Raw genomic sequence first — 26480 nt, 5'->3', positions numbered from 1 at the left:
ACAATTCAATTTCCACACTACTGGACTGCAGAGAGCATAAGATTGTGGATGTATCAGACTAAAAGCCAGTAATCAGGCCAAGAACCTAGGAATCATGTTTGACAGTGATGTCAGTTTTAAAAAACATTAGCATTGTTACTAAAACTGCATATTATCACCTCAGAAACATCTCCAAAGTACGTGACATTCTCTCCTCTTCTGACAATGAGAAACTTGTTCATGCATTTGTTAAGTCTAGATTGACTACTGCAACAGTGTTTTTGCTGGGTTACCAAAGAGCTCTATTAAACACTTACAAAGAGTTCAGAATGCAGCTGCACGAATGCTAACGTGCTCTAAAACTAGAAATCACATTAGTCCAACATTCAGATCCCTTCACTGGCCTATCCCTATTCTGTAAAGCACTTTGTAAACACTGTATATAAATAAAGTTTTACTTAAAAGGCCGTAAGGGATGTGTCGAACAGATGACGCTGAAGCTGGGATCGTTTGCCAGCTTAGTGGAATAGTACACAATGTGCTAGTTTATCATCAAATCAGGATGTGTGTGAACGCATGCACGGATTCCAGAAAAATCACTGGCAGTGTGAATAAAGCAAAATCAAACGAATGTATTTTCTGGAATCTCTGTGTGAAATGGGCTCTAATGAGAGACCCCCTTTAAACTACTGCCAATACATGAACACCATAGACTTTTCCTCCCAACTATGGCTTGATATCTGATCTTACTTGTTGTTGGTTATCAATGGAGTCATCCATTTTTGCTTCTTGTTCTGGGAGCTGTGGTGGGGCACTGCTTTGGCCAGGAGGGGCAGAACTTTCAGGACCAAAGATGGCATCCTGGTTCTCCATGGTCATGGACTGTCAAAAGTAAAGTGCATTAATTAATATCAAGGTACGAGAAAGAGTTAGAGCTCTAACACATTATGTAAAGAAAGTATCATGATTTTAAGTACCTTCTGTTGATGCTGCTGGTGCTCCATTAGCTGTTTCTGAAACTGCTCAAGGTTTTGCTGCTGAAGATGCTCGGCCAGCTGATGAAATATTGAGCTATTGATGGAATCTGACACCACAGGTCTGAGAGAGACAGTAAGGAGATGACTTAAAAAACAAACAACACAGGAAACAGCTTTTTCTTGAAAACAGCATACAAAGAACATACAACTGAGATGACGTAGCATCTTTCTTGGAATCCTCGCTGTGTTCCGACTCATTCCCGAAATCGAACTGACCCAACAGCTTCTACAACACCACAGAACGGCCAATAAGAGAAGAGATACTTCACAATGGATAGTGTTATGCAAGGGTTAAATTAAGTCTCTGACCTTGTTAAAGGAGGAAACCCTCTGCTCCAGCGGGTTGAGGGTATTGGCTGCTGCGGCCGCAGTGAGCTGTGCGGTCAGGGCCTGCAGCTGCACCACCAAACCTGCATCCAGCGCCTGAAGCAGAGATGGCTGAGGCTTCTGCTGCTGCATCTGCAGGCTCTGAACCAGCTGCTGCAACTAAAAAAAAAAAAAAAAAACACACATACACACCTGTCAGAAATACAGCTCTGCAGAGAACACAGTGTTTCCAGTGGATGAGAGAAGTCTGACCTGCTGGCCCTGAGGACTTTGTAAGATCTGGGCAACCGCTGCCACTGTGTCTGTGTTGGAGATCTGTGACGCCCAGTCCGGGAGACTCTGCACTATGTTGGCTGGAGTGGCTGGAGTTGCAGGAGTTCCTTTACGAAGGAGGAGAAAATTTATATGTATATTTGTGCAGTCACAGGTGAACATAGAACGACGTGACTTTTAAACAAGTTGTCATGCTCAATATTTGCCTCAAGGTGTCAGCATAAACTAGATGATGCTAACAATTCAATCAGATTTTTGAGTGGTAGGGCAACCTTATGTGATTGAAGGGTTGACATACTGAAAAAGGGGTACAGAGTATAAACACACAATAAGGACACGTGCATGTGCGATTGTGGAGCAGAGGATGATTGGTTGCCTATTTAGTCCCTCAAATGTTATACTAGTGCAAACAGATATATTTCATTAAAGGATGTACATATTAGCAAAAATAAATTGTACTAATATCATGTCTACTGAGCCGGATTAACAATTTTGGCAATTCATCTGACAGATCTATTTTGATTTGTTAAACCTGGCATTTTAAAATAAACTTCTAAATGTTTGTTCAGTAGTCCCTTCAAGCGAAATCGAAGAATGAACAGATGTGATGTCATTTCGAGAAAAAAAAAGAAAAAAAAATCAGGCCAAAACAAATTTCGTTTGGAGTTTGAAACAGCTTGTCAAAGCAACTTTCTGGAAAAGTTTGCTTCGGCTGGTAATAACTCTTGTACTACCATTGGTCCGTAAAGATTGCGTAATATGCTGAGGCTCCGCCTTCTTTCAGAGGGAATTTTTTTGGTTCATTTCTCCTGTTGAGTACGTGGAGGTCAGACGTTTGTGAGTGAAAATATGGACACATTGGGGAGCTGCTTTTTAGTAGAAAATGTTGTATACTGGGTCAAAAAATGAAGTTGTACTTCTGATGAAACAAGACACTGACATGTTTCCATGTTTAATACGGTAAAGCTGCTTGATTTTGGGCCTTTCTCCTCAAAAACCGCTCTGAAGCATTATTTAAGATAGTGTGGGTTTAGTGTGCATTAAGGGCACTGAGCTTTGCTGTTTTTAAGAACTGGGTCTTCCTGTTGCATGCACACGCTCTCAAGTGGTCAAGACCGCAAGTCTGGGTATTTGGACAGGCCACTTATTTGGTTCTCACACATGCACATTTGAGCTTCTTTTCCTTTTAATGGTGGTTGGCAAACCCACTTAAAAGGTGCATATGGGCACCTACTGCATGACACCTGAGTGACAGCTGATGTAAAAAAGATCAGGGTTAGGATAGCCAATTCTGATCAGTTAAAAAATGCTTAGTTGGCCCCTGATACCGATCCTTGGGATATCCCTAATACCAAATTTACACAGTGAAGACGATGCAGTATTTTTTCCTGCACATTTGATTACTTTATACAATTTATGTGGTATTTCTGATTTCTAGTGCTTTTAAGGTAGGTCTATTTCATTTGTGTCTTTTCTACTGTAGTTTTCTATTACTTGTAATTAGTTTCTTTGTTCTTATTTGATCACTTACTGTTTACTTCAGTCAGCTTGAGTGAGCAGAATTATTAGGCACATTTTACCAATTCCAAACCACATCAATCTTAATAACTACTATTAATTTTGTATTTAATCATTTATAAATGATAATATAATTTTTCATTTCCAGCTTTCATGAACAACACCTTATATTCAGGTGTGCAGAATTATTAGGCAAGTTTTCTTTTACAGGCAATATGAGCCAAAAAAAGAGATTTAACTCAGACTGAAAAGTCAAAAAATATTAAATGCTCATGAGAAGGATGCAATACTAATGCAATACTAGAAATCGCAAAGTTAAAGCATGACCAATGGACAGCAAAAAGCTTATTGGGTCAGCAGCGTCATACACAAACAGGTGGAGAAGAAAAGACACATGTGAACTACAAAATAATTAAGAATTAATTAAGGCAGCAAGTTTTGGAAGATCATTTTTATTCCATATCCGCAAGACAGACTTTTCAGGATAGGAGATGGACTAAAAATGAACTCCCACACCACCTTACTGCCAGATTCTGGAAGATATATTCTTCAATCAGTGGTACAAAAGGATGTGGTGCTAGTCCTTCAAGAGTCACTCAATCTGTCTGTCTATAAAACCTATTAAAAAAAAAAAAAACGAAACAAACAAACAAAAAACAGTATTCATGTATTTCACAACATTTCAGCTTGTGATTCTTATTAAGTCTCTGAGATCCTGACACCTTGCACTTCTGGAGACTCCAGGTAGGTTGCAGTTCTGAAAAATGGTGACACAGGAGACTAAAGGGTTCCTGATGGTTTACAGTTCACATGTGTCTTTTCTTCTCCACCTGTTTGTGTATGACGCTGCTGACCCAATAAGCTTTTTGCTGTCCATTGGTCATGCTTTAACTTTGCGATTTCTAGTATTGCATCCTTCTCATGAGCATTTAATAATTTTTGACTTTTCAGTCTGAGTTAAATCTCTTTTTTTGGCTCTTTTTACCTGTAAAAGAAAACCTGCCTAATAATTATGCACGCCTGAATATAAGGCGTTTTTCATTACCAGCCTTCATGAATAATTATATATCACTTATAAATGATTAAATACAAAATTAATAGTAGTTATTAAGATTGATGTGGTTTGGAATTGGTAGAAATGTGCTTGGAAAAAAAAAAGACCAGATTTGCCTAATAATTCTGCACACGGTGTAGTTTTGTGTGATATTTTGTGATATTGAAATCTGTGTTTCAAATTTTGACATCATAAAAACCTTATTTAAAGCAAAAACTACTACATTGTGATATATATTATCATCATCATGAAATAAAATTACTCGTATCATAATAAGATTTCGGTCATATAGCCTACCCCTAAAAGTATATATTCCAGATTTCCTGGAGAGAAAAAAAAAAAAAAAAAAAAAAAAAATTGTCTTTTTCCAACCATTCTCAGACTCATTTTTCAGGGTAGAAGGGTGGGTAAATGAGTAGGGAGGGGGGCATTATGAGTGCACCAAAGAGTCCCTGCATATTTCGACTAGTCAGTGCAACTGATTTCTCTGAATGTAAAACCTGTTGGGCACTGCAGTGCATTGTTTCACAGAGGAGAGGACGCATTATTGTGTATTATGCAGGCATGGTGTATAATTTACCAGGAGTAGTGCTGTTGACAGGTACAGCACTGCTGGCAGAGACGGGCGTGACACTGGGGGGTGGGAGCCCTGCTGCCATATCCAGTAGAGGCTGGATGATGTCACTCTTAAAGACGTTGTTTTTCTGCCACAGATTGAGTACACGGACAATCTTGCTCTGCAATGCAAACATTGAAACTGGGAAATAAGCAAAAGGGAAAATAGCCTACACAAGAGCTTTATCATCTGATTACAGTGACGTGACAAAAATAACGCACCTTGTCATCCGTCGGGCAGCGGTAGAGGTTTTGGAACGTGCTAATGATGTTCTTACTAAAGCGTGGAGCGAAAACATCTTTCTCTTGACCAAACTGGTGACGAGACTGCCGTACAATGGAGTCGATCACATACAGACCAGGGACTTTGTACTCTGGCTTGCACTACAAACACAAAAGTGCAAGAAGTAATGAACAATGGAAAAGAGTGCAAAGGGTCCAGGCTCCAAATACACACATATTATATAATTTTTTTTTTTTTTTTTTTTATAATTTACAAGGATAAACCACTCCAAGCTCTGGGTTTGGAAGCTCTTTTTGTGAATCAAAAGCTTTACTCTGTGCGCTCAGGGAATTTGAGTCTGAAACAACAGTGCCTGTGCTCGCAATGTTGTAAGCAAGCTACTGGATGCGCAAAAGGCATTTTCACACAAGGCTGACATATACATCGATTTATGAATATCTCACTGAATGCTATAAAAGTCCTTGGTGCTCTTTTGTTGGCAAGTTAATCTTTTGTAAGATACTTTTAGTAAGATCTAGTGACATTCTGGATTCAAAACAGTGAATTTCACCGAATGATCTGCACAAATAATACTTGAAAATTGTGCAAAGGAAATTACATGAAGGTATTTTCATGTATGATTAAATAATTCATGCATTAGCAGGTTAAAGTTTTAATGCTATTAATTATCTTTCATTTCCATGTAGGACATGTAATTTTTATTTTCATAAATATTACATTTTAGGCACACTAGAGATCCCTCTAGGCATTTTCCAAACTCTGTAGAAACTAAGAATATCTATTCATTTATTTCACATTTGTAAGACAATAAGAACTAACCTTTTGAATGAATTTCTCCACACTTTGGACCACATGTTTGTAGAACTGAAAAAGATCACAAAAAAAAAAAAGAGAACTGGAGATGGACATTCAATTCACATCACTTCACATCACTTCACATAAACAATTAAATAAAGACCCAGAGCTGGACATGTGAGAAAGGACATTAACAAACATGTGCTTCAGTATCTGTGACTTAAGTCACATGTATTCAATGGAAACAAATGCTCAAACTCTGTGTTTCCATAACTATCTATTTCATATGGGTTAGCTGACAAACATAAGTGGACCATGAAGGTTGTTTTTTTTAACGTATGCTTTAGGGAAAACATGTTTTAGATGCTTTTACCACTTCAATACAACATTTTGATTTCACTAGTTCATTTATCACTGGTGTTCCATACAATCTCAATTAATAGGTCATGAAAAGAATTCAAATACAATGAGATAAATGCTACATAAAAGTAGTTTTAGATTAATTTTAGCATATCATAACGCAGGACATTTCAAAGTATTAAGATAATGTTTTTAACATATAAAGGTCTCTTTTCTGTAGGTTGTACTGTAGATGCACCGGTTGACCAGCCATCAATTGGAAACGGACTGTTTTTGCTCCAAACAAACAATCGGCTGGGTTTTTTTGTTTGTTTGTTTTATTTTGGCTGATCTCCGTTCTGGATTTGTTCACAAACTGCATTGCAATCATTTCCCAAAATGTCATATGTGTGGAAATATTACAAAGTCTGTAAAAAGGACATTAACACAGGCCAGAGAAGGGACATGCTGAAGACGGACGCAAAGAGGAGAGGAGAGCACAGAAAATATTGTATCAGGCACAGCAAGCTCACTGTTCGCGATGCTCGAAATATTGGAAGAAAAATATAAATATTGAATTGGGGGTGGGGGTTTATATGAATACATCTCTGAAGGGAACTGACTATGCGCCACTTACTGACAGAGAGTGAATTTGCATTGTCATTCAGTCCATCTCAATTTTACAATAGTAACATATTTCTGTGTATGTAAATGTAAAAAAATTCCATTTTGCATAAAGGCTCATCCTGACAGCAAGCAAGTCTCTGTTACACTTCAGACTTCACAGACCGAGCACCAGCATATGCAAGAGTGTAGAGAGGGTCGAGCGAGAGCTTGTCACAGACACGAGCTTGTGGGAACGCATTTGTGCATGTGGAGCAGAAACACACCCTCACGAGAGTGGATTTGTGAGCGCGGATATTGTTCTGTGTGCTCGTACCGTGCAAGAGATGCCGCAAAGCAGTAACTGTAAAGGGATTACTGTAATAGGATATATTAAACATGTCAAATACTACCATCTTTTACATTCTACCACTTAACAGTCTGCACTTTAATTTGTCTATCAATTTTAAAACCGTGATTCAAACAATTTAAACCTACTGTTTTTATTTGCACATGTAATTTTTGTCATAACCTTCGCACATTGTTTGGAGGACATACTGGAATAGCACTTTTTTTTTTTTCAACAAAATACAGACTGTTTTAAATCCAACTAATCAAAGGAATGATTAGCAGATTGATTGATTACCAAATTAATAGTTAGTTGCAGCCCTAAAACAAATGCAGGAGTTATATTAACTTTGAGGATGGGTCAGACAAACTTATATAAGGCATGTGATCAGACAAAAAAAAAAGAAAAAAAAAAAAAGAAGGAAAACCTTAACACCCCCCAGTATTTATGCTGGCGGAAAACCGCAGGGAGACGTGCTGTATAAACTATTCTCATTACGAATTTGGGAAGATGGTTGCCACATGTTGCATTCCCAAATGCAAATTATAAGCAACTCAAACACACAGCACTTGCAGAGTAGCATTTACTGTGAATCAAAACTGAAAATGAATAAACGCTCCACTGAATGTATGCTCCTGAAACATGCAGCACGTCAGACTATACTTATATAATTACAACACCAATTTGATGATCAAACTAAGCCATATCGCATTCTCACAACCATGCGTTGCCAAAATTCATAAAAAGGGTTCCTGGTGAGTAAAAATTTCAACGCCGATTTTTAATTGCATTTGGTGCTTTGAACCCTGGCTATGGCACCATGAGCTCGTGCAGCGCTGTCAGGAGCAATCTGTGCGTGACAAATGTATTAGAAAACGTAATATTTTGCAGGTTATTTAGCAACCAAGGCAATTTTGCGATTTTAATCATCATACAGTAACCAGCAACCCCCCACCCCAAATCATACTTTTCAGGTCGGAAAATAGGAAAAAAAAAAAAAAAAAAAAAATAAAAAAAATAATCACAACCCTGGACATACAAATGTCTTAAAGGGTTAGTTCACCCAAAAATGAAATCTCTGTCATTTTCGTTCCAAAAAGACCTTCGTTCATCTTCGGAACAAAAAAATAAGATATTTTTGATGAAATCCAAGAGCTTCTGATCTCCCTATACACAGCAATGTCAGAACCAATTTCAAGGTCCAGAAAGGTACTAAAGACATTTTTAAAATAATCCATGTGACTACAGTGGTTCAACCTTAATGTTATGAAGTGACAAGAATACTTTTTGTGCACAAAAACAAAAAATAAAAATAACTACTTTTCAACAGTTTCTTCTCTTCCCTGTCAGTCTCCTACGCTGTTGACAGTAAACACAGTGCAGCGCTTCCGGGTTCTACATCAGAACGCCGGCTCATGGGTTTGGAATGACACAAAGGTGCGTAATTAATGACAGAAATATCATTTTTGGGTGAACTAACCCTTTTAAGTTATATAGGCCACCACATTTCCCTAAGACGCATGAAATAGGTCCAACTATTGGTAGTATTCCACCAACTACAACATGCATCAATTTGCAGTATATTTGGTTAGCATGTAACATCTGCATACAGTTAAACCTGAAAAATCTCAAATCCCATTTTCCAAATATCCCTAAAACATAGAATCTTATGAATCCACTACTGAACATAATCATATATGTGTATTTGACATTAATTTTTTTTTATATCCAATTGTTCTGAGTGAGAGAAACAAGATATACTTCTAGCTTCAACATTATTTGCATGGCCTGAATTTCAGGCACAGGAATGTGGATATTTTAAATAATTGTACATATTCCCGCAGGTATCAAGATTATAAAGCGGGATTTTCCATCACATATTTATGCACAATAGCATGTAGGTTAGATGAGTAAATTAATCCAAACAGATTATCAGAGCAAATCAGTAATTTGAAAACTTTGAGATGTAATTTCACAAACAGTGTGAGTGATTCAGCGGTAGAGAGTCTTCTCTCACTCTCAGCTAAATACAGGGAAATCTAGCAAGTGAACAAGTGCGTAAACTGTAACCACAGTAAAACCCTCTCTGAGAAGTTCAGTCTTCTGTCCCACTGGTGTGTTAGTGAGATGAGAAGAGACATACAGGGACACTGGACTAAAAATAACATCACCTTCCAAAGGATCCTAATAAGGTTTGATATCATTTGAATTTTAGTGATTTTGATTCCAATTCCAATTCTGCTAACTGATTCCAATTCTTATCGATTCCCAGTTGATTCCAATATGGTAAAAAAGTCAAACAAACATTTATTTTATGTTGTTTTGCAAAACATTCTGCTGCAGCTGAATACCATGAACAAAAATCAGCAGCCTAAAGAACAACTAATAAACTAGACTGATATAAATCTCAAATATTATTAAAGACAAGTACACAGCTAGTAATAGTGTCAAAAGCACCGACTTCGGTACCAAGTGGACATTGTGTTCACGTGCTCAACACGGGAGCGTTGATCAATGGCGCTCTTCACCGTGCGCTTGCACAGATACACACAGGAGCATTTGACAGCAGGCGTCTATGAGCAGACCAGTCCGCTGATAGACACCTGCTTTCAAATGCTCCCGTGTGTATCTGTGTTAGGGATGTGCAACAGCGACCGAGTACTCGCGCACTCGACCGTGACAGCGACGATCGATCATGTAAACTATGATCGAAATGTATTTTTTCTTTTTTCTCCTTATTGGTTATAGGGCGGCGCCATGAGCTCAGAATGTTTAGCTTTTTACAGCATGCGTCAAAAGATGTGAGAAGAGAATGGCCTCGAAGTCACGTAGAGATGTCTAGTTTCACTTTGACAAGATAGATGGAAATACAGTTCAATGCAAGCTGTACAGCGCCAAACTTTTATCTTGTGCTGAAAATATCCTTTAAATTCTATTCATAATTAATTTAGCAATCATCAGTGATTTTCATACTGTAAAATAACATGCAAACTGAATCCAAAATATTGCTGAAATATTAGTGCCACTTTTTAAAGTGCAGAGTTACACTTTCAGTCAAGCTCACGTTTGCACTCGCAAATCTTTTGCAGATGAAAGTTGTAATTGCTACATCTGATTAATCTACTATAGGATGCGTTGGGTCGGGATATCAACATTTATTAGGATGCTGAATGCGCTGCATATCAGTGTTTGAATTATTTGAGACGGCCATATTGCTTTCAGATGTTTCTTTTAAAAAAATAAAAATACCGATGTTATAATAATGCAGCAGTGCTTTTTTCGTCAGATTTATTCAATGGCATAATTCGCATGGCTTCGAAAACACGCAGGCGATTTATGGAATCACTTAATAATGTGATTAAAAGAAAGTACAGATCTGCCATAAACATAGCATTATAATGAGAACTTTATAGAAATCTACAGTAAATTCTGTCCTTGCCCGTGTTTCAGCACGCTGTCGTGAAAGCGCATCACGGCACAAGCTCTCTCTCACTCTTTCTCTCTCTCCCTCTCGCTATAGCGCGTAACTTATGTTTACTGGCATTTGCATCCTTTTGTGTCAATACAAGTTGTAACGTTATGTCTATATTATGTATCTAAGTTATATGATTAATATTATAGGATGTGTCATAGAACGGCTTCAGTTTATTGGCATAAAGTCACTCTTCAACTCAGGCATCTATTCCTTTTAGATGCTCCTTATTAATATCATTGCTGCATCATAATCAACCTAACACCGTTCTAATCACGTTTTCATAGACAGGTTTTCATGACATTTTTAGTTTTAACATTCATTTTCCTTCAGATCAGTCCTACAGTCAGATCTTCCTACAGTCTTCAGATATTTTCATTATCTCAATGACGGCCATGCCCCGGCCCCCGCATACTCGAGTACTCGTTTTTGAAACCTATCGATGATCGAAATGAAAAATTACCAAAAATGCCCATCCCTAATCTGTGTAAACGCTCGGTGAAGAGCATCATTGATGTCTATTTACAACATGTTTTTGAAGTGTTGATCATTGTAGCCAATCACAGACATATTTGATAAGCGCGTGAACACAATGGCCAATCAGAGGTCTTTATAAATCTGCTCAACAGCGCTCAAAGCATCACATTTTTTAAATTTCAGTACCAACTTGGTACCGAATTTGGTACTCATGACAACATTAGTAATACAATAAGAACAAATAAGCAAATTAGCAATAGCACAAATAAAAACAACTGAACGAAGTTTCAAGAAATTAAAAAAATCAAATGTAAAATAACACTGCATAATTTTCGTTTTATAAATAAAATATAGATTAATCCTTAAAGTTACAAAAGTTATTCAGTCAAGAGCAGTCAGTAACTTTCTTTTGGTCTTTGATTAACAGAAATGACAGAGCAGCAGGTCTGCTGTCACTTTAAAAACACTAGTTTTGAAAGAATAAGATCCTACTCTCCCTTCAGAGCATCTACAAAGCCACGTTCCATCTCTTCTAAATTACAGTAGTTATGGCGTGAACGCAGCACATTGTTTTGGTTCAGGAGGAACTGTAAAACGTGGCTGCTGTTTTGGTTGCGGTTCTCTTGACTGCCGTCTGTCTAAACTCTGTATAGCATGAATCGCGCTGATGACGTATGATAGTCTGGTAGTGTGAGGGTATGTAAAAACATACGATGACAGGCAGGCCTATTGTATCCCTCAGACTGAGGGATATGATTGGATAAACATTTTATGGTCCTACGCCTTCCACACATTTAGACCACATATCTTAGTGATTGCTATCGGGATGTGAAGAGACTTTCAACCAGCATAACAAAAATTTTTTTTGAAGCCCATCACCTACCCTGCCTTTAAGCTCTAATGCACGGATCCAATATACTGTTACACATGCGTTTTCTTTCTCAACTGTTTACATTCTCTTAAGGCATAACCACCTGTGTTTACGAGGATATTTTGTGTGTATCTGTCCGTTCAAACACAAGATGATGCGAAATTCAGCATTAATGCACTATGAGAAGCGGCTTTTTGCGCGTGCTCTAGATGTGCCTAGCACAGAAACAGCAAGCGGGTGCTGAATTGAGTTCTCTTGTGCTTGGATGGTTGAAAAGCACATTAAAATGCGCACACAGAAATCAGTAAGTGGAATCAAAATTTTATGTGAATGTCACTATGTGTGTTCCTCATAAAAAGCACAACATTGTGATCTTGTTTTTGTTTATCATCATTAATTTAATCGTTTTAATTTCTGCTTTAAAATAGTAAGCAATCAGTTGTTTTTAGGTTTAGAAGGTAATGTTTCTTTTTTTCTTTTTTCTTTTTTTTTAGCTGATGATGCCTACAGCATAGCCTACATAGATACACTCACTATATGCGTTTTCATAGGCTTTATATTACACATTGTTTAGTGGACCAGATTAGGCAGGATGTGGAATAACATTAATTTTAATCAAATTTTAATTAAAAAAAAAAAAAAAAAATTAATGTATAATTTTTAGATTTTTCACCTTGATTTTCAATCAGAAAAAAATATCAACAGATTAATCGATTATCAAAATAATCTACATTTGCAGCCCTAAATGCATATAAACACACTAACCAATTTGGCAGGTTATGATTCATACATTATGTTCTATCAATTTGCATGGCATCACTGTCAGAGCCCTTTCCCTTAAAAAAAAGCCTAAGGATAAGCAAAACAATGTGTAAAGAGGGTCGCACAGAGAAAAAAATACATTTAAAATTCGAACACATTGTTTTCTATGACTGTAAGCACACCAGCAGTGCCCAACTACGTTCAACCACAGCGTCACTCACAAAATTTCCCATTAAAATACAACAATTTAGGACAAATATATGTACATACTAACTTCACCTAGGAGATTGTGTAGTGTGCATTTTAACAGGTTTGTTTTTGTGGCTTGAAAAATATTCTTCATATAGAAAAATACAAAGCAGTTTGCGCTGTTTTTCAAATAATTTAATTCAAAATCATTGACGTCACTGTTCATTCTTGAAGTGAACTTTTGCCTGTATTGTGACCAGATTCACTGTCAGACTGATGTGTCCGGTGTGCAATAACCCTGACTGTGAGATATCTGCGGCACAACGCTTAGGTTACCGCTCTGCCAGAGCCCCAAGGGACACTTGGAGGACACTTTTTCTAACCCGTTCTCATAATGCCGCATTTCCAAGATTTTTAGGCAAACAGCGCCCTGGTGTCTTTATAAAACAAGTCATAGAGAAATTAGTTTTTATTTCCTTTTTATTTTATTTGAATGCTATCTGCAAACACTGATTGACTGTTTGACTGCAGATTGACTGAGCTGAAAGCAATACAATTATTCAGAATTTAAGATAATAAATATATTTAATCTAAGCTGTGACTTTGATAATCTGGTTTATTTCTGTTATTTTTGTTTTGGTTAGTAGAAGTTCTGAATTCAAGTTGCAATGACGAGATCATGCATTCATATTCTCAACAGTCATATCTGTAAACGCCTACAATGCTCATCACTGCCATCGATCATGCGACAGGATAAGATCTAAATATAATGCTAGAATCAATACTTTTCTCAACAGCTGTAATAGTAAAAACGGAGTAAAAGTTTTTAAAAGAGTTCCACATGTAATACTTATTTTATATGCAAGACATTAACCAATAACAGCAGCCATTTACATTTAAGTCAGCCAACAGAGCGTTCAAATCAGAGGGCTAAAATTAGGGTAGAAAATGGCACTTTATTTCTAAATTATGACAATTTTTGATGTAAAAAATGATGCTAACATTATAAGTACACCACAGGATACATTAATGCAGTTTATTATTCCTTTTAAAGGTTAGCATATATCAAAGGGATTGTTAAGGTTTTGCTGGACTTTCAATGAAGGGTTAGAAATCCCTCAGGTTTCATTAAACCTAAAGTCTTATGGGGTTGGAATGACATCATGGTAAGAACAGAGTCACAAATCTTTCCATCATTTTTGCCAAAAAAAAAAAAGATTGACTACGATTTACATCTAGCCTATCAGTTTTCATTTTACAAGTATCATCTTTACATGGCACATTAGCCTTTTAGTCTTCTCTCTCTACAAGCGTGAGCACGTTTGTTTGTGCGCATTTGAGGGAGAGAGAGCTTAAAGCCAAGCATGTTTTATAATGAATTAATTTCTAATGCACTACTCTCCACATGCAGCATAGTAAGTCAGTTATTAGTAACAATAAAGTTGTCAAAAGTACCGGTACTTCGGTACCAAGTTAATAATGAAATTTTTAAAAATGTGATGATACCAGCTATTCTGCAGCACCAGAGGTACAGAGTATCAGGTATATTTGGTACTCGCTGATAGGCAGCTGCTTTCAAATGCTCCAGTGTTTATCTGTGTAAGTGCTCTGTGAAGAGCATCAAAAGTTTCTATTTACAATATGCTTTGAAGCATTGACCATTGTAGTCAATCACAGACATATCTTTTGAGCATGTGAATGCAATGGTCAATCAGGTGTTTTAAGTAGGGATGCATACCAAGCTCATGTACTTGTACTCATAAAAATAGCCCTGATACTAAAGACCGATAGCTCACGTGACGCAACTGACAGAATTTCCCGTGTACAGAGACACCGAAGGCAGCAGCAGCAGAAACAATGTCAGCCTCAGGGGTGTGGAAATACTTCAAAATTAATGATGACAACACACACATTGCGAACTGCATGCTTTCAATCACAATTTGTTAATCGATTAGTGAAGGCGGGATAAGTGGAATCGCGCTGAATAACACAGACCAGAAGCGCTCTCTCTCGCGCACGCTCTCTTTCTCGCACACGATCCTAGTTCTCTTAGACAGCACGAAATCAGTTCTCCTTGCGCCTGAATGGTCAAATGCACACATAGTTGTCAAAATGTCCATTGCATGGAGTATCTCAAGCAAATACAGTCGGTCATGGCTTAAGTGGACGTAAACATTTGGATGAAAACAGGACATGTCAGTATTCATGGATTCGGTCTTAAAGGGACCGTAGCCTAATTAAATATTTGTCAATAATGTTAATAAAACAACAAAAGATATTAAATAAAAGTATACATGGTAAATTATATATATATATATATATATATATATATATATATATATATCTCAGTACTCGGTCCTTAAAAAAAATGGTATCGGTGCATCCCTAGTTTTAAGTAAGTCAGAATCTGAGTTTTCATTCACCACATGCTTTGCTTGCAAAACCTCTCATTATTTTACATACACAATTTGAATAAAAGTTTTGTTTTCAAAGATATTTAAATGCGCATCAGACTCTATGTCAAAGTAGATCTGTGCATTGGTCCTTGGGCACTAACTATTTTAACAATCTAAGCACTAGTGGTTCAACGGATCACAAAACTCACGGTTCGGATCATATCATGGTTAAGTCACGGACTGGATCATTTTTCGGATCAGCACAAAAAAAAAAAAAAAAAAAGGAGGGGGGGTAACTTTGCATTTATTACTTAGCCCACTTTAACTACTCCGATACCACGGCAGAAACTACTACCCTAACTAATACATTATTAAAAGCAAGTGAACAGACTGTAAAAAGAACAAAAACTGTGCACCAATTACAAGCATAGATAAATACAACATAGTTACAAATAAAGTCTAACTGTAGTATTAATTGTGTACAGAAATGTAATAAATGTAAAATGACACTGTTCACTGTATAAATTTAATAGATTAATCTTTGTTAAAGCTGTGTTTTGTTGTTTGATTTACACGACAGACAACAGCAGGTATTTATAGGTTGCTGTCACTTTAAGAGTAAGACCCCATGCATGCACACATCCGATAGATACACATCCGAATTCTCACCTCGTTCACTTAAAACATAACCGAATGTCTTCACGAGAATACTTGCTGAGAGGGGTATTTTGACTGACGACATGCATGTATGTGTCCATCCAAGTGCACTGAGGACGCGAAAGAGAAATCAATTTGGAATTCGCGAGCTATCTGAAACGCGTCTCTCTCTCTCTGTGTGCGCGCGCGAGCCTTGTATGTATGTGCGTCTGTGTGCGCACCGATAACAGCTCGGTGTGCGATACCGAATTAAATCCTCTTTTGCCTCTTCTAGCGCTGGAATGGTTTTATATCTATTTAATGTGTAAACTAGAAAGACAAAACACGTGCAAATGATAACCTTTCACTATATTGCGGTTAAACTTGCAATTGATCCGCGAATCACATGCGTGCCGAACTGTGGGGCTTGGTCAGTACGGATCATGGATCAACACCGATCTGTTTAACCACTACTAAGCACATGGTCTGAAGTGCATGGCGCAGATGCACTTATTAGGGTGTGTCCGAATCCACTTCTGCTAGCTTAATGACGGAAAAAAAAAATGGTCCAAAAGGGTTGTACCTTGTCTCTTGATGAGTCATGGGAGTGTTTTGGGCGTAATGTGCAATAAACCAATCAGTCTCTCATCTCCCTTTCCTTTTAAAAGTCAGGTGTGCTTGCACTATTGCGGAATATAGACACCCTCAACCTGACGAGTCAGTTTAAATACATGTGTGTATTGCCACTATTGGTCAATTAATTAACCAATTTCATTCGTCATTACTGCAAATAGGTAATTCTGATACATGCAATGACATGTATCCATTATGACATGTAGGCATTTTTATCTTTATGTACACAATAATAATCTTTTACATTGTAAACCTTTTATTTTTAATATTTGGCATGTTTGTGTGTCTGTGTGTGTGTGCGTAATAAGCAGAGTGTACGCGCATTGTGCACCCGCCTATAGGTGCATATTACTAACGCGCTCTTTAAAATGTAAAAAAAAATACTGCGCCATTGACTTTAGACCAGGTTTCAGTTGGTCAATGGCGCAGTCGTTTTCAGTTGCCTCAATAGCAACATGCCAACAAACAGATGGGCACGAGTACCTTTGCTATTTAAACAAAATGGCGCAGGACGTGAAAATGACAACCGCGTCGGGCTAAAACCAGCAAAAAACATTTGAGTTGTGCCTGGAGTCGCATTGCACCGGGTGTATGATAGGACCCAAAGAGTGTAAATGCTAACTGATAGACCTGCCACTTGTTCTATATAATGTGTGTTTCTTTGTCCTTTATTTTATTACTAATTTTCAACCATCTTTTTATAAACAAGGTTTACTTATAAACATTTGAAGGCTACATGCAGTTTATATGCATTATTTACTCATTTTTATCATATATAATAACCTCATTTAACTTATTTTTATTTTAAAATAGTTAAAATAGTAAAATAGTTCCAAGAGTTTTTGCTATGGTACCGAATTTGGTACAGAGAACCGTGAAATTTTGCTAGCCTAGAATACGGACTGCTGGAATTAGTAACAGGGCTATACTACACTGTGAATGGTTTAAATCAAACCTCACTCACACATACATGAAACAATTGTACACTGCTGAATACTTAGATATGAAATGCTTATAAAGTAATGTGAAATGCAGACCGATACATCTAATGTTACTTGCTCATTCATACAAGCCATTGTGCATCTTCAAACACAGTGTATTTCATTACTGAATTAACTGTGCTTTTGAATTAATCAGTTGAATAAATGATTCAGTGACATACTTAATACTTGCTGTTACCATCAATTAAACTGTGTAAATACATCTACAGCTATAAAACATATAGACCTCTAAACTGTCTACTGTTTGTATCATAATTTCATAATAAAGGCAAAATGTACCCATATGGGTTAATAGGTGTATATGCACAAAGAATTTGTACGTACTCTCAAGTGACATTAGATGTATCCGTCTGCATTTCAGTGTATTTAAGCATTTCATAGTATACACGTATGTGGCTACTTTATATGTACATATGCATGCTTGAGTGAAGTTTGTTTTAAGCCCTGCTTGGTGCCTCATACTAAACAGTGTGACATGTCGCACAATACGGAAAAAGCTTTCTATGCAATTAATGAATTTACCATACTGGAACATGGGAAACAGTTTTGCACATGTGTGAGACAGAGCCGCTTGTTTGTGTGAAGTGGGAGTTTGCTGTGTAGTCAAGCCCTGCAGAGAGATAGTGTGTGGCAAACTTTTTTTCTTCTCATATGCACTGCATCTTTCATGGTGAAAAAAAGCGAGCTATTTTGTGCATAATGCGGTGCGTAAATATATCCGTGCAGCTTAGTAGCTACAGCTTAAAGTTATTAATACGTTAGAATGATAAAGAAACATGCATGAGTGAGAAAAGGCATGGGATGCTATTAAGCACAGAAACTTCATGCAATACTCGTGCAGACACTCACACACAACCCGAAGCACACACAAAAAGCAACACAGCATGCAATCCAGAATTCAGAACTCTTTGTGTGCTCATTGTGCTTGAACACAGTCGGTTATGACTTAAATGAATTTAAACAGTTGGGAAAGCATTCAGATGTGTATTATCAGTTCTTAAAGTGACAGCAGCCTATACCTGCTGCATTAATGTTAACTACTACTTTTCTCTTAAATTTTTCCTTTTAAAAAAACTACTACTGCTTATATGTGTTCAGAAGGTCTTCCAGGTTTGTGGAATTGCACACACAGACCAACCACTAGTCATGTGCCTATCACCGAAAACTGAGAGCCACACAGCATTTGATCACTGGATTTACAGAAGTCACTTCACTTTTAAAAAGCATTTTCTTAACATTGCATATCTATTCAGCTCCTGACGAGCACTAATTATTATTTGAATTAACACTCAGTGAGTCATATTACCATGTAATACTGTCTTTCCAAGGCTTTTGTCTTTGTAACACATTAAAATGTTCACGTCGTGGTGTCATAAGTACCGACTTCGGTACCAAGTTGGGACTGAAATTTTAAAAATGTGACGATGCCAGCATTTCTCCCTAGCATTTTGAGTGCTGTTGAGCAGATTCTTAAAGGGATAGTTCACCCAAAAATGAAAATTCTGTCATCATTTACTCACCCTCAGGTTGTTTAAAACCTGTATAAATGTCTTTGTTGTGCTAAACACAAAGGAAGATATTTGGAACAATGTCAGTAACCAAACAGATCTCATCCCACATTGACTACCATAGTAAGAAAAATAAATGCTATGGAAGTCAATGGGGGATGAGATCTGTTTGGTTATTGGTTTTGGTTATTTTTGGCTGAACTATCACTTGAAATACTTCTGATTGGCCATTGTGTTCATGTGCTCAATGCATGTCTGATTGGCTACAATGATGAATGCTTCAAAAACATGTTGTAAAAACACCTCTTCGACGCTTTCCACAGAGAGCTTTCACAGATACACACGGGAGCGTTGCGAGAGTTTGCCATTACAGCGCTCAAAATGCTAGGGGGAAATGCTGGCATCGCCATAGTTTTAAAATTTCAGTACCGACTTGGTCGGTACTTTTGACACCATTTCATATTTACATGCAATGCAGGGAATCACCAACTTTTTTGTCAGGAGAACCTCTGACACACATACACACACTAGTGACGGTTAATGGTCACATTAAATGCAGGTAAACAAAATATATATTTTTTAAATCTTTTCCAGTAAATGTTCTATTCTGACTTTTTATTTTAAAATTACTTTCGTTTTAATTTTTTTAATGATTTATTAAATAACTTAATAGCTTTTCAATAAACTCACAAACCCCTGCAGTTCCATCACTGGGAAACCCTGACATAATGTAACATTAAATGCACACCATTTGGTTGATAAAGAATGGAATATATTTTCTTTCTCTTTGTATTTTATATCATTATGGTACAAGATTATCCTATTCAAATCAATGTGATAAATTAAGTCAAAAGAAATCAGAAAGTAATCAAAAATCAGTCAGATTATGTTAACTTAAATGTATAAACGTGATGGATTACATTACTTACTATAATGTTTGTCATGTAATTTGGAATCAGTAAAGCCGGGAAACAACATTCGTCCTTATTTTTGTAATTTTTATGTTTCTTTTGTATTATTTAACTATTAGTTAACATCGCAAGTTAATTGTTTTTAGGCATTTAGTTCTGCAGACCAAAAAAAAAAAAAAAAAAAAAGTGGAATTGCATCCTATAAAAATTCAGAATAAGCAGTGATTTCACTCATTTTAAAAATAACATTAAGTAGCTATCCATTTATTTTGACCTGGAGTCTAATAAAAGTTAAACAAAAAATAAAATGGTAGCTTATGTAGGCTATTTAACTGCACTTGCACTTGTTTCTGAATATAAGTATTTAAAATATCTAACCAATTAAAAAAATATATCTAAAAATAATCAAACATGACATCTGTAAATAAAATAATTTTATATATACACTTTAATTGTATCTAATATAATTAGATACACTTTTTCAGAGTTTCCAGTGTTAGCAGTCCAGTTAAATAGCATTTACATTTACTGTAGACTGATAAAATAAATATTAAAATATACAAATAAACATTTTAAATGACTTCTGTTTCAGAATAAATAAAGCAATATTTTAAATTTTGTTCTAACCGGTAACTCCGGAACGAAAAAATAGCCACGCGTTTTTGCTTAGAAACAAACCAATTTTTAATTCCTGATTTGAGAATAACAGTCTACAATATTTCTTGATTATAGGTTTTAAAAAAAAACAGCACTAGAAATGTTGTAATTAATGAAATTAATCAGGAAATACATAATAAAATGTCTACAGTCAGGCGATAATGGCTAAAAGAAAATGTGAAAGTGAAACTTCAAATTACGTTTGACTGAAACTGGAAAGTGATATAGGCCTAAATTGCCGAATAATTAATAACGAAACATAACACACTATGCTCGTCTTGTCAGAGGACATTTTTTTTTAATACAGAAAATTAAATTCAGATGTCGATTAATTAAAATGCCAATATTGACCGATGTTGTCACAAATTTAATAAATCACAAAAAATGGGTCTGCGTATATTCATTTTTATATGCAAAAGAGAACTTTTTACAAAAAAAATCCGCCTAATTCACAACACATGCATATGCACATGGATTTGTTCTTTACCCCAGTCAAACTTTAATGAATTTGGAGTAATCTAAAAGAGTGACTGCGTGCCCAAGGCAAGCAATTTGCATAAACCACACCCAAACCATGTCCATATAAGGGCTTTCCACACAACCTTTCCTTTTGTTGCTCTCAGCAAACATGATGCCCTCTTAAGATGCGCTCTCACCTGAGAGCACGTGCAGCAAGATCCAAGCAATAACAAGTGTGCCATCCTCAAAACAAGTTCAAACACAATAAACTCCTTTAATACAGACCCAGATTACAGACCACTGATTAGCCAGCTGTAAATCTTGTCTTTAAGAAACTAGCAGCTCAAGCTATACTGCACCTTTTCTTATTCTTTTACTATTACATGGCTGAGAGCCTTTTCCAGCCATGCAATATTCTACCAGTATCTCACCTTTTGCCTCACTTGATTTGCACCATTTCTCACAGCGAGTGTCACCATAATTTTACAAATGCTACTGTTGTTGTGTCACAGAGTTTTTTAGGCGAGAATGTAGTTTAGACCTCAAATATGCGACGTGAACTTTATCTTGGCCAGTCCTTTGGGAATTTGCCGCTCTTATGTTTATAGTTTAAACGTGAGGTATAATTCATTTTAGGTATATCAAATGGGCCATTTTTGGTCTTCGTAATCTATTACTTGTTCCAGAGCAAATCGATTTGGCTAAAGGCAAAGTTAAGTTCCTTTACTTTTAAAATAGCTAATATTGTTTGTTTAAATATTTTTCAATAAATAAAATTTTACATAAATAGCATGCGGTATTCGGAATTGAGAAAGGGTCCGTTAGTGATTGTGATTTCGACTTCAGTGAAAGTTACATTATTGCAACATTAGATGGCAGCAAAGACTTTTTATGAGCGAGTCAGTAGAAAAGACTTTTATATTGAAAGGGACAATCAAAGTTGTAAATAAGGATATTGTTTTTACTTTAAACAACACCTTATAAGACGCAACAGACAAATGCATTGACTAGCACTGTCATGGGAAATCCCCTTAACTGTTAAAAGGACAAAGATATTGCTTTCTTACATTCAAAGTGGTATTGTGATTATGAATATAAGTTTGACCTGAAGAATATCAGCTAGATGCAGGTAATGCAATCGCTTAGTTGATCTCTCACTCATACTCTACACTACATAATACAATAAGCTTCAATGAAGCGACTCAACATTCCTTCGTTACTAGTTCTAAAGTGACGTTTTAGAATTAGTATGAAGGGTTGGGCTCAACTGTTAAACTGTCAACTTGAGATTTGAATCCGTGGCGGAAGTCAAGTCAACCTTTATTTATATAGTACTTTTTACAATGCAGATTGTGTCAAAGCAGTTTTACAGTGATAACTGGCAAATAGTTTTGGCTGTATAGCAGCTCTAGAAGAAAATCATTGTCCAGCTTAAGTAAATTCAGTATTGATTAATTCCTTTGTAAAAATCAGTAGTTACTAATTTAGTTAATTCATCTATACAGCAGCTCTGGAGAAAACAGTGATGTCATCGCCCAGCTCAGTTCAGTTCACATACAATGGTGTCAATGCAGGCAGATCAAAAGCACTCCATTGTTATTTATTTACACACTTGTGCCGTCGAACTGTAGACACAATATCACACTCTTAGCCATGCGATATGGCTCTATATCACATGTGCTAAGGATACTCGTGCGATATTGCTCATATATATGTATGAATATTTACTGAGTAACCTAATATTTTGTAGAGCAGGGTGAAAACGACAATTTCCACCTGAGGGGGTAAAAACGACATTTAATATTTTGGCTTTCATCACCATAAAAAAAATCAAATTTGAGCCAAGGAATTTATGTGAATACCCAATATTTTTCTCTGGGTAGAATAATTACATATTTGCATAAACAAAATGAAATCTGTACAAAATATAGCAGTGCTCGACAACTGCCCGGGGCCAGCGTGAACGATCAGTGCCTCATCGTCACAAAACTTTATCATTTGCATGCGTTTTTTAAGTCCGATTTAAATATTCAAGCACAAGACAACACGAAAGAAAACTCAGTTTAGTACTCGCCGCGCGAGAACACATCCGAAGTGAGCGCACAGAAAGCCGCATATCAGACAGCGTGCAAATACTGAATTGAGTTCTTTTTTAAGCCTTCTTGCACTTTAATGGACAAATTCACTCAAACTTATATCAAAATGCCCATCCTAGTAAACAGTCAGTTATGTCTTAAATATAAACAGTTGAGAAATAAAACGCATGTTTACAGTATCAGTATACTGGATCCGTGCTCTTAAAGTGACAGCAGCCTGACATTCTTGCTATGTTTTATTTTTGTTAACCGACAACAGGCAAACAACAAAAGACAAAAAAGCTCACTGCTCTTGACTAAAACTTTAATTAATTTACATTTAATTTATATAGTGAAGAATATGTAGTTATTTTATATTTGTTTACTTTATTAAATTTCTGTACCTTAAAACTATGTTAAACCTACCTGAAAAGCACGGTTTATTTCATATGCATCTTTTTCTGTTCTATTCATGTTGGCCTGTTGAATGATAAATTGATCCAATCCATGTTCAATGAAAATGATTTGATGATGCAATAAACCAGCTAGCATCATAGCTAGCATGATCAAAACAGTAGGCTAATCTAATGACAAAAGTTCAAATAAGTAAGCAAGTGACAAATATCGGTATTAGAATCCCCCGTTATAATCGGTATCGGCAAAAAAACAAACAAAAACACAACAAAACTTTTTTTCAGTCATATTTCGTCATTGAAGATTTCTTTAAAATAGCATTAAAATAGTCTTGTCGTTACGAACCCAATATTGTGCATCATCTCGTCTCGTGAGCTGAGTGTATCATCACACCCCTAGTTGTTCGATTAAAAAAAAAATCATATCGGTGCATCCCTATATTATACTATATCGGGGGCATTCGGAAAGAGGTAGTTTTTCAACTTGTTCATTATGACAACCAACACACCATCTTCAGACATCCCACACTCAACAACTACATATCTCACTTGATCAAACTCAAAATAGCAGCCTAAACTATCTAAAATGAAAGCGTCAAATCTCTGAAAGAACTCAAGTTAAGACCTTTCCAGACAAACTTTTTACACAGAAGTTGTCATAACACTAAGAAGAGGTACTAAGACCAACAACAGCACTTCCATTCAAAACACTCTTCAAATGGCATTGGTCTACACCTGCAATACATAAATACAGGTGTGATGACATCACTGAAGCAGTGAACCCTGGGAACCATAAGGGCCCCCTAACACTCCTGCCTATATTAAAGAGCAATTTGAGTAATTTCTCATGTGGCTTCTTCCATCCTCCTTTTGAAACAGCCCATCTCCTACCTAAGCTGGTTAGGGGTTCCCTTATCTCTTTGAAACTCTCTCTCGCCCCATCCTCCTGCTTGACTTTCAGTGCTTTGGGGGAGCTGGGAGAGCTGCTGAGGGAAGGGGAAAGAGGTGTTATTCACAGAAAAACAAATACATTAGGAGTTCAATATACCAAGTATGCAACAATGGCAATGTCCCAGAAACAGCAACAAAACCTGTGATGAGTTACAATGAAAACTGATACACGTGAACTGTAATGTCTTGAGCTTGTGCCATGATTTATATAAAAAAAAAAATGAGTGGAAAACATAAAGAGAACATTTAAATAAAGTATTTGAGCGGCCCATTCTATTTTGTATATTATGTGCTCCAAATCCTTGTGTTAATTTAGAAATTTGATATCTGAATTGTACCAAGCTGATGGTTTTTATTACTCATGCTTGCCTTCACTTGTATCATATACCTCAAAGAAGAACCCTTAAACATACTAAAGCATCAAATAGTAGATACTAAACACATTAAAAAAGACATTTTAAAGCATTTAAAGACAACTGTGTGACCCTGTTTCCACCAGGTATTAAGACACATTTTCAGTGATCAAATCAAAAGTGGTCAGCCGAGACACTGCTGTTTCTACCTGGTATTAAAGGCAGGGTAGGTGATTTCCTTCAAAAACATTTTTTGTAATGCTGGTTTGAAGTCTCTTCACATCCTGATAGCAATCAGTTAAGTGGTCCAAATGTATGTATATGTATTTACATCATCTGTGGAAGGCGTAGGACCATAAAATCATCCAATCATATCCCTCGGGCCGAGGGATACCATTGGATGTCCAACCTGCTTTCACCTGAGAATGCTGAATAGGACTGGGCGGTAAAACACTAATGATAATTATCGCAATATAACTTTCCGCAAAGCGATATCAAGAGTTCAATATAATGTTTATGCGTCAAAATTGGAATGAAACAGCACTACTCATTTCAACCACGTCACACGGATCATTTATCCGCTCGGCTCAAAGTTGAAACGGCAGCGAAAGCTTACTAGAGCGGATGCGTTTACTCTCTTATCGGTCTCAGTCACGTGAATACTAAACAGCACTGTGAGATCCAGTGAGAAGCGCTTAAATTCAGCGAAGAACACAAATGTCTCGGTGATTTAAAGCCAGATTTAAAGCAGTTACCCCGGCAAACCTGTAAACAAAACAGCTGTGCTACTTTGTTTCTGAACAGTATTTAAATGTTTTAAGCAGCCATTCAGATTGTTGTATTCACAATGTTGCTCATCACAGCACCAAATACTTAAGTCTATTTGTTTTCAAACTTAAACATTTTTCATTTTAATCTGACCTAAAAGACACCCTGGATATTGACTGAAAATGTCTGATTCTTTATCATTGTTCAGTAACACTTTACAATAAGGCTCCATTATGTAACATTAGTTAATTACATTAATTAACATGAAGAAAACTTCTGATACATTTATTAATCTTAGTTCATGTTAATTGTAACATTTGCTAATACATTATTAAAATCAAAAGTTGTATATACGTAATGGGCTTGAGCTAACATGAACTAACAATGAACAGTTGTATTTTTTTTAATTAATGTTAACAAAGATTAATAAATACTGTAACAAATGTAGCTGTTGCTCATTGTTAGTTAATGTTAGCCTACTTAACGAATTAACTAACGTTAACTAATGGGACCTTTATTGTAAAGTGTTACCTATTGTTCTTTATAGTTCTTTTGCACTTTAAATAATCTGTTTGAAACATTTAGCACTGACCACTTGTGATTGGATCACCAAAAACATCTTACCAGGTAGAAACGAGGCCTTTTTGGGGAGATACACTCAACAACACTGTGTTGCCACAGTGTATGAAACTCTACACACAACAACCTGAAATACCCAACACATAACATACCACTTCACATGATCTATAGGGGCTTTCACACCAAATAGTTCTAGGAACTCAGTTATAGGAACTAGCCACTAGGATAGTTTCCCG

General features: G+C 36.4%; 1 protein-coding gene across 3 annotated transcripts in view; it reads right to left on the bottom strand.

Annotated features, from left to right (window-relative positions):
- scaf8 (SR-related CTD-associated factor 8) overlaps positions 1-26480 on the bottom strand; it is a 46908-nt gene that overhangs the window by 8870 nt on the left and 11558 nt on the right. The window contains exons 3-11 of one of the 3 annotated variants that reach the window (XM_051868118.1): positions 24485-24579; positions 5867-5911; positions 5026-5187; positions 4769-4925; positions 1596-1723; positions 1326-1502; positions 1163-1242; positions 957-1077; positions 730-861 (exon numbers count right to left, since the gene is read on the bottom strand). In XM_051868118.1, coding sequence (XP_051724078.1) covers positions 730-861; positions 957-1077; positions 1163-1242; positions 1326-1502; positions 1596-1723; positions 4769-4847 — 717 coding nt within the window. In that variant the 5' untranslated portion in view covers positions 4848-4925; positions 5026-5187; positions 5867-5911; positions 24485-24579. The remainder of the gene's footprint in view (positions 1-729; positions 862-956; positions 1078-1162; positions 1243-1325; positions 1503-1595; positions 1724-4768; positions 4926-5025; positions 5188-5866; positions 5912-24484; positions 24580-26480) is intronic. The other 2 variants (XM_051868119.1, XM_051868117.1) reach the window with 2 other exon arrangements.

The sequence above is a fragment of the Ctenopharyngodon idella genome, chromosome 17 (assembly GCF_019924925.1).
Source record: "Ctenopharyngodon idella isolate HZGC_01 chromosome 17, HZGC01, whole genome shotgun sequence".
Classification (NCBI taxonomy): domain Eukaryota; kingdom Metazoa; phylum Chordata; class Actinopteri; order Cypriniformes; family Xenocyprididae; genus Ctenopharyngodon; species Ctenopharyngodon idella.
The sequence above is the reverse complement of the archived record's forward strand: the minus strand, read 5'-3'. Positions and strand labels throughout refer to the sequence as shown.